Here is a 17,358-nt window from a genome sequence, read left to right on the forward strand (position 1 = left end):
CTGAACAATCCTGTCTGTTGTCTTTAGCTGTAAAACCACAAATAAGTCCTTTTTGGTTCCTGGTATTATTTGATTTATTGGTGACCCCCACCCCACCCCACCATAATAGTTGGTCTTACTAATAGAACAAGAACTCTGCTTAGATCCCTTGCACACCACACAGTTACTGCATTATGATTCTACTTAAGCTGTCATAACTACAATTTATGGAATCCTGGATGCCTAGGATCTACAGTTTAGGATGGATATTAAGTCTCAGCCAGAGAATACTACTGCTTCACCAAACTACATGTCCTAAGATTCTGTAGGTTCAGCCAGGGCAATTAAAGTAGAATTATAGTGCTATAATAAGTGTAGTATGGGAGGACTCTTAGTGACTACCTCCTTCCGTCATTCGCCTTTTTAAGATCAAACAGTTGACTGTTGAGCCCTGTATGTGCTGTTTCCAGAGATCATAAGCCCACAGCATCTTTATGTGTAGCAGACATCAATAGAACAATCATATGCAGCAAACCTGCAAATAGCCTGAGTACCTTTGACGCAGCAGAAGAAATTGATTTGATACTTTTTGGATGAGATTTAGTTTTTGGTAAAGGCAGTTAACTGTTCTTATCAGGTGGTACTGTTGAGTTTCTGAATGCCTGAGACGAAGTATTTTCAAATTAGCTATCCTAGTGGGATATAGCAATTACATATTATTTCTGCCATCTGTTCCATGGCTAAGTATTTTGTTGACCTTAATGTTGCCTTTCCTGTCACCAACCCCTAGCAGCCCACAAGAGCAAAAAATACAAAAATTGTACGTAGAGTAGGCAAAGAAAAAAACCCAACACACAGTGCTAATACAACTTGAATCCATAACAACTGGCTTAAAGGTAAAACAACTGGCTTAAAGATTTCCTATTTGACAAGGTTGTCTAGTCGTGTTTGACTGTAGGGGGCAGTGCTCATCTTTGTTACTAAGCCAAAGACAAGTGTGATCATGTCGTGGCCAGCAAGACTGCGCAAAATGCTGTTAGCTTCCCACTGAAGTGGTACCTAATTATCTACTTGCACTTCCACATGCTTTCAAACTTCTAAATTGGCAGAAGCTGGGACTAGTGACGGGAGCTCACACCACCATGTGGCACTTGTGTCATGAACTGCTGACCTACTGACCTTGCAATCATCAGAGCCAATGTCAAACAGCCACCACGTCCCTCCAACAATGGGCTTACAAGCCACTAAAACGAAAACATTGCATCATTTGTCAGTATGCTGGCAAGAAGTCTTTGGTGTAGGACAAGGCTACTCTAGAGCATGATCGCCACTACAAATAACATGTTCTTCCTAGTCATAATCGGATGAGCTTCTCTTCTTATGTGTTGTATAATGAGAAGAGGCTCAGAAGTTTGAGCAAGCCTCTCAGGTCTGGTCTTTGAGCTGTTTGGGCTTTATGAGTCAATACTCCAAATCTTGAACTTCGTAGCAGATTGACAGCTGGTGCATATCCCAGTGAAAGTGCCATGCTCATAACCAGACCGCCAGTCAACAGTGGCTACTATATTTTGCCCTAGCAAGAGGAATGTCACATGGAAATAAATTGTGAATAAAAAGTTTCACTTCAGTATTTGTCCCTTACTTTGTCTTGTGGCCAACAACATTGCTAAGGAGATACAATAAGAGCAACCAGTCAAGAAAGCTTCAAGCTACATGACTGGATCAGATGATGTACTCAAAGTCCATCAAAGTTAAATGCTCCATCAGTTCCTTACTTCCAATCTTTCTGCTAGATCATGGCCAGAATTGTGTTGATGTCCTACACCAATATGACTAGGCAGGAGGAAATAAGCCAGAGGCATGATAGCAGCTTTGTTATGATGAGCATGACAAAGTGGTCTTGGATCAACCATGACAAAAGTGGACCAGCTAGTGTTGGGCACCAAGGAGCCCTGAACAGGTCTAGGACAAAAAGCTGAAATCCTGCAGCAAGATGATCCAAATTCTGCGTTCGGGATTGATCACTTCAGTCTATATTGTGCTAAGCAAAAATGAACATGAGCATTTCAAGGTGAGTACATGTAGCTGTGCAGGGTGGTGAGTGCCTCTCCTATCCACTGGATCTAGTTCAGTGCTCTTCTAAAGTATTCACTGGTGTTTCATGCAGTTGCAAGCATATCTGCGCAGTCATAAGGAGTGCAAATGTCCTATTTACAAAAAATGAGAACATAATTTTGGAAGCTCAGTACTGGTTGCTAAATGCCATGTTGTCTGAGCCTTCTACAGTCTCAGCTCTAGCTCCATTTCAAAACAACAAAGAATAGTCAACCTCTTACTCCATTTCATGGAAATGCAGTGAATGGAAACTATTAAAATTCACAATGTCTCCTTGTAGTTTCTACCACTGCCATTACCAGTGATTGTTTGTTTTCATAGTGCATTTGTTCACAGCTTTGAATAGTTTGTCATGAACATGGATTGGTTAATTTATGCTAGTGCATTTGGATGACTATGCAGGAGCAAAGTCAGCAATCACTGAGGTATGTCTCTGTGCCATGAGTGAATGAGTTTTTGCCTTAAGAGTGATTCTCTGACACCTATAGTGTTTTGTGAATGCTGTACAGCCCCTTCTCTCCCCTCTTAACAGCTATTCATGCAGAATTTCTGGGCATTGCTGTTTGATCACATTTGATTCTCAACACCACCTACTTGGCAGGAGATACAAAGAGAGTTGCAGAAGTCCATTAAGTATTGGCTTGTTCACATTTTTCCTTTGATGTAAATGTAGAAATTAATGGAAGGAATTAAGTTTGCACTGTAAGCAAACCTGGGGAATAAATAAGGCAGGTTTCCAGTCTTTCCCTCTGCTGTTATAACTATTGGACTTTGCTGTCAATTGCAACAATCCTAGGTGTCCTGCTTGTGATTCCTTATCATAATCATTGGTCTCACCCTCTCTTAATTTGACTTTTGACAGTTAATGTTGTGAGCTTGCATTCAGGATTGCACAGCCTGTACATATACAAAAATGAATTGGTATGTACATAATTCATCTTCCTAAGAAGTTGTGCTTTTGCTCACCACAAAAAATGTTAAGAGCCTAGCTCAGCCTTGCCTGACCTGGTGCAGTTCAACCAGAGATTGGAAAAGGTCCTTTTTAAAATTAGAATTCCCAGCCAGTAACACCACTCACTGGCCATGCTAGCTGAGGGATCCTGGAAGCTGTAATCCCCGCAAAAGGAGTTGCTCCAAGCCCTGAGACCAATATAGCTTGAAGGCACTAGATTGGGGAATACCAGGTTAACCTTTATGACTGAAAGCATACAGGCAAGACAGGCTGCAGTCCCAAGATAACACCTATGTGGATGTTCTCAGAGCTGCACAGAGGAAAATCCCAGAGCACCCTGGTTTCCAGGCGTGGAGGTCTCAATCTGAATACAACCAAGCAGAGCTTGGAGAAATTTTGGTATCTACTTTGTAGCAATAAGGAAATCCTTTCCCATTACTACTGAATTAACACAACACTATTTTAGATTTTGAAAAACCGATTACAGCTCGAACATCAAGGAAAAACAAACAGTGAAGTGAAAAATCTGAGAGGCACTTCAAATCTAGCTATCCAGATCCACTCTGACTTTGACTTGCTGTTCAGTGACAGTTTTCAATGATACTATGGTTTCCTCTTGATAGGTTTTATTAGCTGCTTCACCTTGCATGTCCTAATCTGAACAGGTTCTTTGACGAAGTGTAGGCAAAGAGCTTTCAACTTGTACATAGACCATCCTGACTTATGAATGTAGCTTGGTTAGTCTTAAATTCCTGAGTTAGTGAAATGGTGGATACTTCTCTCAGAAAGAGTTTTGTCCCTTTGGAACTGATAGAGATTATGGTGTCAGTTTCACTGATAGGGAAAAAGAATTGATTCTCTGTGGTCTGAATAGCTCTTGCCTGGTGTCAAATATTCCAGTTTTGGACATGTGAGGGCAAGCACTAGTTGGTTGGTGCCAGGGATTTCTGGAGAAATTTATAGCCTTGATTCCTTCTGAATCTTCTTTTTAGCCTGAATACAGGATTGGTAACGCTTGGCATCTGAAGACGACGAAGGAGTATTGGTTCTCCTGGACCTCTCAGCAGCATTCATTACCATCAATGAGTATCCTTTAGGATGCCCTGCAAAAAAGGGTATGATGGCCACTACATTGAGATAAGTCCACTCTTCCGGGAAGCATGACACAAAGGGTAGTGCAGGTGGGGTACCTTCTATTAGCCTGTGGAAGAGGTTCTCAACTTCTCAGATTTTTATGTCCCACCACTCTATCAAAGAACCTAGGTCTTACCATGAAGGAAACAAAAATACCTTTTTTTTTTTTCTGAGAAGGACATTATATATTCACAGGTATTTGGTTACTAATTTGTACAATAATTTTAAAGACACAGGTTATCATTTATAGAATAGATTTAAAGACAAAGAATATGGCAGTACAGCGGACCCTTATTATACACTGGGGTTTGGTTGCAAGATCCCCCAAGTAACAAAATCTGTGGATGATCAAGTCCCATTAAATATAATGACATAGCAAAATGGTGTCCCTTATAAAAATGGAAAATCGAGGTTTGATATTTGAAATTTAGACTTTTTTTGAACATTTTCAAATTGTGGATGCTTGAATCTGTGTATAAAAAAAATCTGTGTATAAGAAAGGCCGACAGTATTACAACCGAGAGTAAGCACAAAGAAAAACAGTAATTCCATCAGTGAATACTTCTGGCAGTGTTAAAATTACAGTAGTACAGTGGTATTGTTGACAAAACTGTGTGTGTGTGCACATGCCTTCAAGTCGCCTGTCAACTTATAGCAACCCCTTAATTTCATAAGAGTTTTCTTAGGCAAGGAATACTCAGAGATGGTTTTGCTAGTTCCTCTCTCTGAAAGGCTATGGCTCTCATATTCATTGCCACTCTCTCATCCAAGTACTAATCAGGGCTGACCCTGCTTAGGTTCCAAGATCAGGCAGGGCCTGGTGCCTTAAGAATATTCAGGTCAGAATTCATAGCATTGCCAATGATGTTCTTTTAAGAAGTGCATTTGTCCTTTATCAGTATCCAAATGAGCAGAAAATATGAGTTGTGTCCAATGATTCACTTCCATAAATGGAAGGAGACTTTCCAATTGTTTGTTTGTTTGGATGTAGCCTCCTCCGTTCAGTCCACTGTGCTACCTTCCATACTATGCTGGAAAATCCACTATATGTTTGAAGCAGATCAGATGAAAACAGAGGCACAAGGGGCAGGAGGAAGGAGGGAGAGATTGGTGAAAAGCCTTCTCTTTCCACTTTGTCCATCATCAGAGATATTCACTGGATCCAGAGCACTTCCTGGAACAGAAAGGGCACAAATAGATTTGGCCCAAAGAAAGTGCTATTCATCCCATGTGCACAAAGATTGTTTCTAAGTGTTAGTTTTCTCAAATCCCAGCTCCCAGGACCCCCTGGCCAACATGGGGGATACTGGGAAGTGCTATCAGGGGGAAGATCTTCTCTTCTAAAATTACATGTGGCAAGCTGCTGCCAAGTGCATAAAAAAGAATTTTAGAAATTTACAGTCTTATTCTCCCTTCTCTGGAGCAGGACTACTCCCTTTTAGATAGTCTTCCTGCTCCGCTGGTAGGGTGGAGGGGGCAGAGTCGGCTCCAACAGAAGTTGTTCAACAGCATTCAGTCTTTCTTGTATTCCTCAGCACATTGCATGTTGGAGGAGTCAGCCTGTCCATACTTCACCTTGCAAGTCAGCAGAATCCTTCTGCTGAAAATGGGGGTGGGGGGATTCTTGGCCTTAGGCCCAACCTGTCTCCATTGGCGCTGGGGGCATAATGGAACATTTTTCTAGCTATATCAGAACTGCATTTTGTAAGGCTGGCTCAGCCAGCTAGCACTGGTAGTGAATCCAAAAGAATGTACCAAGGATTATTATAGAGCAATAAAGCGAAACAGCTTATATAACAGGGTGGGAATCTTGCGGCCCTCTAAATGATTTTGAACAGCACCTTACAGCATTCTTCATTTTTGGCAATACTGTCATGGCTGCTGGGAGCTGTAGTTCAAGAAACATCTGAAGAAGTGCATGCTTCCCAGCCCTACTTTAGGCCAATATATGTATATTGTGTACGCACTGATGTATGCATGTGTATGTTTGAATGTGAACTCTTACACACAATGTATGTGGCACCTCATGGCATAACATCATTGTCGGCAACATAAGACAGGTCTCTGCTCCAAAGAATTTATAATTCAAATTTTGCCAGGGAGACATGAATAGAAGAGAAGTAAGAAAGAGGCAATGCTAAGAAGAGCAGAATGACTCTAGGACATTACCTTCCACCAGTCAGATTTTGTCTCTATTCCCAGGCTACTCAAAGTAGTGGCCCATAGACCTGTGCCAGTAGTTCACAAGCCATCAGATGCTGGTCCCTGGTGAGTTTCCAGGAAAGGCAGGAAAATTTATAACCAATGGGCACAAATATGGTACCCACTCCTGGCACATTGGGGGAAAAGATTGCTGGTCCTTCATATCAGATATCTTGAGAAGCACTGCTCCATTCATTGACTGAACAGCAGTGGGCATCCAGGCTTTAAGGCAGAGATTATTTCCAATCATCTACCCAATACTTTTAATGGGAGATGCCTGGGATGCCTGGAGCTTTCTTTTTCATACAATTACAAAACATCTGCTCTGCCACTGAGCTACACTGGAGGGCGGACTGTGAACAAATGAGCAAATGCAGCTTAATAGGGAGGCTGAGATATAAGGCAAAGGCCTTATAGGATAAAGTACCTTTGGAAATGGAATGAAGGGGTGAGATATAGAGGTTGTCTGTAGGGAGGGAATTCCAGCCAACTAGTAAATAAGGGAGGATGTGTTACAGAACAAGAGACTCCAAGACTGCACACTGTGCCACAGCCCAACCATGACTAGTTCAGGTCACCAAGAGGATTTCTAGGAGGAAATGTCAATGTCAAGGTATCCTTTTGAGTTTTGAGGGCCACATGAAGATCCAGGTTCTAGTTTCTACAGAGCCATGAAAACTCACTGAGTGGCCTTGGGCCAGTCTCACATGCACTGCACCTCACAGGGCTGTTGTGAGGATAAAGGGAAGAGAAGAGCCATGTATACATGCTTGGGCTTATTGGAGGAAAGACAGAACACAAATGTAATGACTAAATCTATATAATGGGCAAGATGAATTTGACCCACAAAGCCTTAACAACATGTGTCTTTTAACAACATGTGTCTTTAAAAATAACTATAATGATAAACTGGCTACTTTGGGAGGGTGCCAAAGTCCAAATCAAATTCTTAGTCCTAAATAGGCCCATGAAATCAATTGGGCTCACGTAAGTTTTACTTCTCAAGTTTGCATTGATTTCACAGGTATACTTTTGTTCTTGTGTGCCTTTTCCAACTTACGGTGCCCTAAGGCCCTATCATGGGGTTTTCTTGCCAAGTTTCTTTTCTTGCCATCCTGTGAGGCTGAGAGAGTGTGACATGCTCAGGTTCACCCAGTGGGTTTCCATGGCTGAGCTGGAATTTGAACCCTGGTCTCCAGAAACATAGTCCAAGGCTCAAACCACTACACCACAACTAACCCAAATTTAACCCTATCAGTGGAGCTAATTTCTTTTAAATATACTTTCCCCAGCCATTTTGTATAAGGGACACCATTTTGCTATGCCATTGTATTTAATGGGTCTTGAGCATCCACAGATTTGGACTAGGCCTCTGGATGACCAGGGTTCGAATCTCAGCTCGGCTACGGAAACCCACTCGGGCAAGTCACACTCTCTTAGCCTCAGGGGATGGCCATGGCAAACCTTGGCAAGAAAGCTTGCCAAGAAAACTCCATGACAGGGCTGCCCAAAGTCAGAAATGACTTGAAGGTGCACAACAAACAAACAAGCAAACAAACTACAATAACAGTAATACATTTAAAATTGAATGCAGGAAACAAACAAAAATATGTATACAAATGCAAAAATAGAAAATTACCTTTAATATAAAGAATAACGTATTTTGTCATGCCCTACATTTGTCTTGTCGCAGTTAGGGCATCTGGTCCCCCGGCTCAAAGGAGGCAAGATGGGACCAAGGTGGCCTAACCACAAAGGAAGGGAAGGCACTGTCCAATGTTGGACGTTGCAGCATATAAAAAGCTAGAAGCACTCATGGAAATGTAATTTCATGCTTCTTATTCAGTCATCCACCAGCAAGCAGAGTGGAGATGTGTTTCTCTCCTCCATTAAAGAAATGATATAGCAAAGGAGATTTGGGGAACATAAGATTGGCCAGGGTGGGTTTACAAGCAGTATCTTTTTGCTTCAGGGTGACCAGAGGTCCTCATTTTCCAGGACATGTCCTACATTTCTACCTTCTGTCTTTGAGGAATGTCACATCAACTTCTATTTTGAGCCTCAGAAGCATGGATTTCTATGTCCAGTACATACATTTTAGCCTTCCTTTGGTCATGTTCTCCATTTTTCCTGGAATGTCCTATATGTTGCCGTGCTTTGCCCTCCTTTGCCGTGAGGGCATGGGCTAAATCCCCATGATCTCCAGCCCCCAAAGACAGGTTTGAACCTCAGCATCATTTCCTCGTTGCAGCAACTGAAACTCCCATAGATGATGATGGAGATGATATAAAATAATAACAATAAAAATAATAAAAATAAATGGAACACATAGAGACACCTGTGAGACATCCGTGGGCTTTGAGGCCAGCAAACTTCTGGGTCTAGATGATAGTGATAGTAGTAGTAGTAGTAGAAGTAGTAGTAGTAGTGTATGGAACACACATAGACATGTATGAGAAATTTGTAGGCTTTGAGACCAAGCAAACTTCTTAGTCTAGATGGTGATGATAATAGTAATATATTGAACACATACAGACACGTGTGAGAAATACGTGAGCTTTGAGACCCAGAAAATGTCTGGGTCTAGATGGTGATGGTGGTGATGGTGATAACTGGAACACAGAGACACACGTGTGGGAGAAATGGGAGAAATCCGTGGGCTTTGAAACTCACCTAGCACTGGGTCTAGGACTAGATGATGATGATGATGATGATGATGATGATGAATGGTACACACAGGCATGGGAAAGATCCGAGGGCTTTGAGACCCAACAAGCACTGGGTCTAGATGATGATGATGATGATGATGATGATAAATGGCACACACATTGGAACGAGCATGGGGAAGGTCCGTGGACTTTGAGACCCAGCAAGCTCTGGATCTAGATGATGGTGGCGATGATGATGATGATGATGATGATGATGATGATGAATGGCCCACAGGGAGGCAGGCGTGTGTGTGTGTGTGTGTGTGTGTGAGCAACCCGTGGGCTTTGAGACCCAGCAAGACTCTGGGTCCGTCTCCCCCTCCATCCCTCCCTTTCTGCCTCCTCCATCCTCCTTTTCCTCTCTCGAGCAGGTGACTCTGCTCTTTCCTCCTCCTCCTCTTGCCTGGGTCTCCCTTCTCTCCTTTTCCTCCTCCTTCCCCAGGCCATGGTGGCTCTTCTTCCCTTTGGGAAGGGGCTAGAAGCCCTGGCCTCCTCCTCCTCCTCCTCCCTCTTGCTGCTGCTGTGGATCCCTCAGCTGAAGCCAGCTCTCCATCCTCCTCCTCCTCCTCCCTGCCTCCTTTGCAAGGAGGAGAGCTGGCTGTAGGAGGAGGACCTCTCTGCGGTTGCTGCTGCTTGGCCAAAATTGGGCTTCTTTGCCACAGAAGAAGAAGAAGGAGGGCAAGAGCTGGCCTTCTTCATTCTCTCTCCTAGGGCTGGGAGGGCTGGAAAAGTTACAGCTATTTGCATTTCATTTTATTTCCTCCCTTTCCTGCACCTGCATTGGGACTCCTTCCTCTTCCTCTCTAAGCCCTCTTCCTCTTTTTGGGGGGAGAGAAAGAAAGACAAGGGGGAAGTGGACCCAAAGGCTGACTCTTCTTTTGCTTCTAAGCCTCCTTGGCTTCCAAATCTCCCAAGGATGGAGCTGCTGGCTTCTTGGCAAGGAAAGTGAAGCTGTGGGTGGCCTGGGGGGGGGCACTAAAAGGAAGAAAAAAGGGAGGTACAGAGGGACCTTGGTGTGGAGACCCCTCTCCCCTCAGCTCTTTTCCTTCAGCTCCTAGACTCCTGCCAAAAAACCATGATGGACAATGTCTCTTGACCTCTGAGGCACCTCTTCTTGACACCTGGCTTCCCATTGGATTTAAAGTTGGTTTGCTTTATAAATTTTTTACTCCTTTTGATCCTTTTTTCCCTCCTTTCTGAGGGGAAAAAATTACCACCCCTGGATTTTTTAATATATATATATATTGGGTTGCGGGAAGCTTGCCCTCCTTGAGAATGGGCAACGCGGCCAGCAGCATGGAGATGTCTCCAGCCAAGGAGGTGAAGAGCCACCCGGCCGCCGCCTCTTCGCCACTGCCCCCCAAACAGCCTGCACCCCCCAAGCAACCCATGCCAAGCTCTGGGGAACTGGAAGAGCGGTTTTCGCATGTCCTGGTAAGTCTGGCTTAACCTGTTTCTTTTCTCAGGACACACCGCAGCACAGCACACACCATCTTGGAAGGATGTCTCTCATCTCCAACCTTTGGGTGCATCCATAGTGGAGAAATAACTGCTTTAACTGGCCTGGCTGAAGGCTGTGAAATTCTGGGAGTTGGAGTTTGTCATGATCTTAGGATCGGCACTTTACCTCCAGTGTGGATTCTCCTACGAATTGCAAGGGACTCTGGAGTGAGGGTGAAAGTAATGTCTGAAGGTGGGAAGAGTGTGTGTTCTTGTCTAGCTTGTATCTCCCCAGGGAGGTCAAATCAAACTGTCTTTTTGCCATGTTGCCTGGAACTGGTTAGCAAACCCTCTGGAGGAAAGGCATACATTCTCCTTCACAGCTGGGGTTGAATAGATGTTAAGGATAGTGAACTGCAGGGCCTGAGGCTGCAGGGAGCTGAAGGATAGGGGTCTTGGAGGTCTCTCGTTCACAGAGTCAAGATTGACCGGAAGGCAGCTAACAGCAACAAAATAGTGAGCTGTGGCCTTTCCTAACCTTGGGCTCTGAGACGTTACTGCAATTCACACAGTCTCCAACCATTAGTCACACTGGCTGGAGGTGACTGGAGTTGTAGTCTAACATTCCCTGGGGACCTGAGTTTAGCAAAGGGTGAAAGCTAGTTCCTCTGCCAGAATTTCACACAGCAATGTCTTCTTGTGAAAGCCAGTGTGGTACAGTAGTTTGAGAATTGCACTATGACTCTGGAGACCAGAGTTCGAGTTCCTGCTCAGCAGTGGAAATCTAGTGGGTGACCTTGGGCAAGTCACACTCTCCCAGCCTTAGTGGGTGGCAAAGGCAAACCTCCTCCCCAAAGAAATCTTGCCAAGAAAACACCATGATAGGGTTGCCTTAGGGTTGCCATACATTGGAAACAGCTAGAAGAGGCACAACAATAATGTCACCTCCTGTGGCCACTGACCTCCACCACAGATGTGTTCCTCAGGCCTTGCTCTCAGTGAGGTGTTTTTAGATGTTGACCATCATAGTATTTCTGAACCTAGGAAGGGAGCAGCATAGGCCCCTGCTTTTTATCTGAATGGCACAGGACCGGTTCTCTAGTGTGCCACATTGGAAACTAAACAGCCCCATTCAATACATGAGCGGATCTCAACCTTCTGTAACCTCATAGCCAAATACGAGTGAGCCTATTTCCCATTTAGACCATAGTTCTCTCCAAAATTGAATTAAGCATAGCATTATTGATGCTTGCCATTAAGAAATTGGTTTCTGTCCTAACATGAGTTATGCACTTGCATGCAGCATGATGTGTGTAGGGTGGGGGTGATGACAGTGTGAGGGATGTAGTTCTCTGCTCTGAAGGGATGTTCTGTTCCTAGGAGTTGTGAGACGTATGTGTTCACAAATTGCCTACAGTTGATCAGCTATTGTCATAACTGGCCTGCTGTTGTGCTTACAGTGACCTTAGAGTTGGAGAATGTCAGTCTTGGTCCCCATGAGCATCTGTATTTAATGCACAAGTGAAATGCCTATGTGTCAATCCAAGGGTCATGTTAGTGATTCTGGATGAGGCAACACCATGGGTGTGGCTTATACACATGGTATGATAGCAGGAATTGCATTGCATTCGTTATCAATGTATTTTTAAAACTAGTTTGTCTGATGTATTTAAAAAACTAGTTTAGTAAAGCAATCTACTAATTCATATTTTACAGATAACATTAATTAAAAAAAAACTAGAGCATTTGGGAGTGCTGGACTGCAAGACCCAGCAGCAACCAGCATAACCAGTGGTGAGGGATACTTGGAGTTGTGATCCAATAACATCTGGAAGGCTGCCTGATTCCCACCCCTGCCCTATACCATCCCCCTATACTTATCTTTGCAGGTTTGTTTATTGACTTTATGCCTCCCCTTTTATCCTTTGTACAACTAAATCCAACTGTTAGTTCCAAATAGTTTGTTGTTGTTGCTATGTGCCTTCAAGTCTACTCTGACTTAGGCAGCCCCATCATAGAGTTTTCTTGGCAAGACTTATTTTGAAGAGAGTGGGTGTGACTTGCCCAAGGTCACCCAAGGGGTTTCCACAGCTGAGTGAGGATTTGAACCCTGGTCTACCAGAGTCCTAGTCCAACACTCAGACCACTACACCGAACTGACTAACTAGAGGAGAGCTATTCAGTCAAGGGGAATTTTTGAGTCAATATTTGTATGGGTTTATTCTAATTGGAATTAACAATTACATTTAAGCTAAAAGAGGAGGTTAAGGAGCACTTCCAGACAGGTGAGCTCTAGCAATGCACACAGTAGAGCAAGGTTGGGCAAAATGAGGCCCTCCAGTGTTCTTGGACTAAAATCCTCTCATTCCTAACTAGTGGCTATGCTAGGTAGGACTGCTGGGAGCTGCAGTTTAGCAACATCTGGAGGCCTTACATGGACTGTGGAACTGGGGATGGGGAAGAGGGATGAAGCTTTCTGCAACTAGGATGGTGGGAGCCCCTCTCCCAGAGACGTAGCCAAGGGGGGGGGGGTTCTTGGGGTCCGGACCCCCCCCCCTCCATTAGAAAAATGAATGGTGTGTGCTGCTGTGCCGCCGCACTCAAGCCCCATTATAATGGTGGCACTTAGTCTGGAACCCCCCCTTCCTAAAATTCAAGCTACGTCCCTGCCTCTCCCGCCAGTGATCTGACAAAATTGGACCAAGCTTCCTCAGAGATTATCAATCAGAATTATACAAAGTAACTGACCACTAAAAAAAACAATTAAAACAGCTGTGTTGAGCCCTTCTAGGAATAATAAAGCCTGCCTGAAGTTTATCCTATGCCCATTGACTTGAGAGAAAGCTACAGCAAACATATGGAAGGTATTCCAAAGAATACATTGTGCTTTTTCAAATGTATACTGTATTTCAGTGATGATGGATAGGAAAAATAATTTGCCTTCCTGCTGCAAGTACCTGCCAGAAAGCAAAATTAATAACAACCTGTCTGGCAATGCTGAGCTTCCCCACCCCCGTTTGCCAGAGTAAAAGCTAGAAAGGGCTCCTATATCTTTAATGGTTTTATAGCAGGAATCTCAGCAGGTGTAGCTTGTTACCTAGTTGTGCAACAAGCGGCACCTGCTGATGTTTCTCTTCTGCACAAAAGTTACAGGAGCCATCTTCAGTTTTCGAGCTGCCAATCCTACACACACACACGCATACACTATAAAAAAGTTTTAGATTATTTGGGGCTAGACCATTCCTACCTCTGCTTTAAGAGATCTAATTGAGCTGCAGGAAGAAGGCCTTCAGGCCTCAGAGGAAACCAGCCAAGATGAAAAGTAGCCTCTCCATCCAAGGACCATTAAGGACATATTTGTAAGTACAGATTTACTTAGTGTACAGCACAGAGAGTCAGTCCCACTCTGTTGGCCCTGGGGAGCATGAAGCACAAAACAGGAGGGTTGGTGTGTCATAATTAAGCCAGTCTCTCTTGGTTTAAGGACAAGAATCAGCAATAGTGTGAAAAAAGTGGACAGGGGGTCTGTCTCTTTAATAGCTGTGTGGGAGAGGGAATTTCAGCAAGTGTTGTTTCATTTGCTGAAATATCCTTTGCCAAAGAACTGTTAAAAGGTGCAAGAATCATGTCCTCTTTTTTTGTCTAGCAATCTAATCACCAATGCATTTCCCTTGGGTCAAATCCAGTCCTATAAGCATTTTGCTCCTAACATGTCAATCCACAGGTGAGGAGAGCATTTTGTGACAGCAAAATTTTGTGATGTGTCAGAAAATTGTTTTGAATGGTAGTACTGAAGGCTCTGTCTCACCAAACTCCTGCTCAGACACTGCCTGATAAATTGACCAGTTGTAGATAGAATCTGTTGTAAGTGGTGATGTTCCTATGAAGAGATTTGGCTCTCTGCACTCTGTAATGATCCAGGTGAGGCCCAATAAACTGACATTGACATTTGATGAGATGGATGCCTTGTGGGTTGGTGGTTCCTGAATTTGGGGAAGCTGGTGTACACCCTGTTCTGGAGGAGGGAGCTTCACTCAGGGCTGCTGAGAGGTGGCACTGGCCCAAAGCTAGATGCATGATTGGGGCCCTTCCCAACAGACACTGTAGCTGCTCCTTGTCTGTTGAGATGCCAAATTTACGTTATTGTATATTGTTGTTTTTTCACTGTTCATGTCTCCAGAGACCTAGGCCCTCCAGAGGTATGGGCCCCTAGGATTTTGTCTTTCTTAGTTATAGGAGCAGTTTGACAGTGCTCTTGGCTCCAGCTTTGTCTCTTGAGGACATAGTGACCATGGTGACTTGGAGCAACCTTTTACCAGCTTTGTCTGCTTGTCACCTGCAGCCTATCTAGTGGCTTGTTCACACTACAGACTTATAGCATCATGATTTCACTTTAACTGCTATGGTTCCATTCTTTAGAATTGTGGGATTTGCCATTTAGGGAGGGGCATTTACAACTTACAGCCAGAGGGAGTTTCAGTGCTTCAAACCCCAGAATTCCACAGGATTCAGGCATGGCAGTTTAAGTGAATTTATTGGCCTGTTACAGACTGCCAAAATAAAGCTGCTTCGGGTCTCTTTGGAGTTATGCTATTTAAATGATGCATGCATCCTAAGAATCCGGAAGCTGCACCAAAGCTGCGCTCCAGTGCTTAGGAATGGAGTGTGGCTTTGGCGCGACCTCTGGACTCTTAGGACCCATGCATCATTTAAATAGCATACCTCCAAAGAGACCCGAAGCAGCTTTATTTTGGCAGTCTGTAACAGGCCATAGTTGCATAGCTGTGTAGTGTGAAAGGCTCCTGGATGTAGCTAGTCTGTCTGCAGTTATCCACATACTGGTATTTCCCAGCTTGGATTGCTCTTAACACAGGCTATATGTGGGTATCCTTGAAAACAGTTTGGAGGTTTCAACTAGTACAGAATTCAACAGCTAGAATGGTTTGCCTAGGTCAGTGGCCTCCAAAGTTTTTCAGGCTACTACCCACTTTCCTCTTGAGCAACAACCCTAGCAACCCCCAATGGCTATTTCTTGATATTAGATCTACTGTTTTACTGCAAATTTAAAACAACCAATCTTATACTTGGTCAGCTTGGGAGCAGCAACTAAGCAGTTAGCTGAGCAGTGACAGAGGAGGCTCTTACCTATGCTAGCCTTGAGGCAAAAGCCAGAGCAGGGAAGAAGTTTCTCAGTTACTGAACCAATTCTTAATCACTGCTGTGCCAGCTGTTCTGTTGCTGCTCCCAAGCTGACCAAGTGCAAACAGAGAAGCTTTTCCCCAGCAAGGAAGGACTCTCAGTTCTTCTTTATCAGGGAAGAGAGGGTTGCAGATAGTGTGTGTATAAGGGATTTACAGAGACCACATGCTCTTGACTGAAGGCTGATGTGGATGCAGAAAGGGAGATATTTTAACTACAGGAGCCATACCAAGGTGAAGGACTCTTTCCAAGAATCAACCTCAATACCCCTCATCCTCCTTCCACAGAGACATCTCCTCTGAAAAAAGACATTGGCCTGTTACAGACTGCCAAAATAAAGTTGTTTCAGGTCTCTTCAGAGGTATGCTATTTAAATGATGCATGGGTCCTAAGAGTCCGGAGGTCGCACCAAAGCCACACTCCATTCCTAAGCACTGGAGTGCAGCTTTGGTGCAGCTTCCAGATTGTTAGGGTGCATGCATCATTTAAACAGCATACCTCCAAAGAGACCCAAAGCAGCTTTATTTTGGCAGTCTGTAACAGGCCATTGTTTCTTCTGCTACGTCTCAGCCAGTCCAGTGAAAGAAAGCAGGAGCCTCAGCATACATCCAACCTGCCAGCCAAGTCCCAGCAAAGCTCACCAAGCTTAAAGCAGATTTTAAAAATGAAAGCTCCTTTTTGCTGCTGCTCCTTCCCCACTGCCACATACTCTTAACACCTTGTTCCAGTCAATCAGTCTGTCCCAAAATCATGCTGCTCCAAGCCACAGAAGCGATGTCCTACACCCAAGTCTTGCAAGAGTTTCTGGCCATTACTAGTGAAATATAACAGTTAAGGGAGTCAGCCCGTATGGACAGCCAAGGCACTAAAGACTGAAGGCCAAGCAGGGTTTATTTATTTAGAGCCAAGATTCTGCTCCTACCCCTCTTTTAGTGTTGAAGTCTGGAAACACATGATATAATAATAATCAAGAGCGTGTTCCACTTGACACTTCCAACAATAAAAACAACCAGCTCCAGTACCTATGTGATTATATCAGGGAATACTTCAAAATCCAAGGGTGTGATATCCCAGTAATTTTGAGTAACAGAGACCTCACCAGAATAGACATATCATAATTGTTAAAACTGGGGACTACAAGCTAGGAAGCTTTCACTCCCAAACTCAATTAAGTTGTAAGCTTACTTATGTGGCCTTTGACATAGCTTGGAAAAGTTCTGGCTGTGCTGGGTAGTGGATTGTGGAAGGTGCAGTCTAAACAAGTAACTTTTTCACCTTAACTAAGTCGCACTCTTGCATCATCTGTCCCCAGTCTATACGAGATGAGCAATGACAAGATCATAGTGCAAAGGCATATAATACATTCATTTAACTGAAGCTAAATATGTCTGGATCTGATCTGTGGCTGGGTGGGAGACTTCATGGGAACCACTGGAGGGGGCTCCATTGAGTTTAATAGTAAGAAGAAAGGAGGGAAGCCACTTAAGTATGGCTTTTAAAAAATGGAAATGCATAATTCCCAATAAGGTTACATATAAGGTTACACACAGTGCCACTCTAGTCTGCTTTGGTCAGGCCTCACCTGGAATACTGTGACCAGTTCTGGGCGCCACAATTCAAATAGGATGT

At 43.9% G+C, this 17,358-nt stretch overlaps 1 protein-coding gene across 3 annotated transcripts in view; it reads left to right on the top strand.

Annotated features, from left to right (window-relative positions):
- Window positions 1-10,365: 10,365 nt before the first annotated feature.
- FMNL1 (formin like 1) overlaps window positions 10,366-17,358 on the top strand; it is a 105,385-nt gene continuing 98,392 nt past the window's right edge. For all 3 annotated transcript variants that reach the window (XM_089532017.1, XM_089532018.1, XM_089532019.1), the window contains exon 1: window positions 10,366-10,524. In XM_089532017.1, coding sequence (XP_089388143.1) covers window positions 10,366-10,524 — 159 coding nt within the window. The remainder of the gene's footprint in view (window positions 10,525-17,358) is intronic.

This window comes from Sceloporus occidentalis, unplaced genomic scaffold (genome assembly GCF_023333645.1).
Source record: "Sceloporus occidentalis isolate IW3139 unplaced genomic scaffold, rSceOcc1.0.p SCAF_7, whole genome shotgun sequence".
Classification (NCBI taxonomy): domain Eukaryota; kingdom Metazoa; phylum Chordata; class Lepidosauria; order Squamata; family Phrynosomatidae; genus Sceloporus; species Sceloporus occidentalis.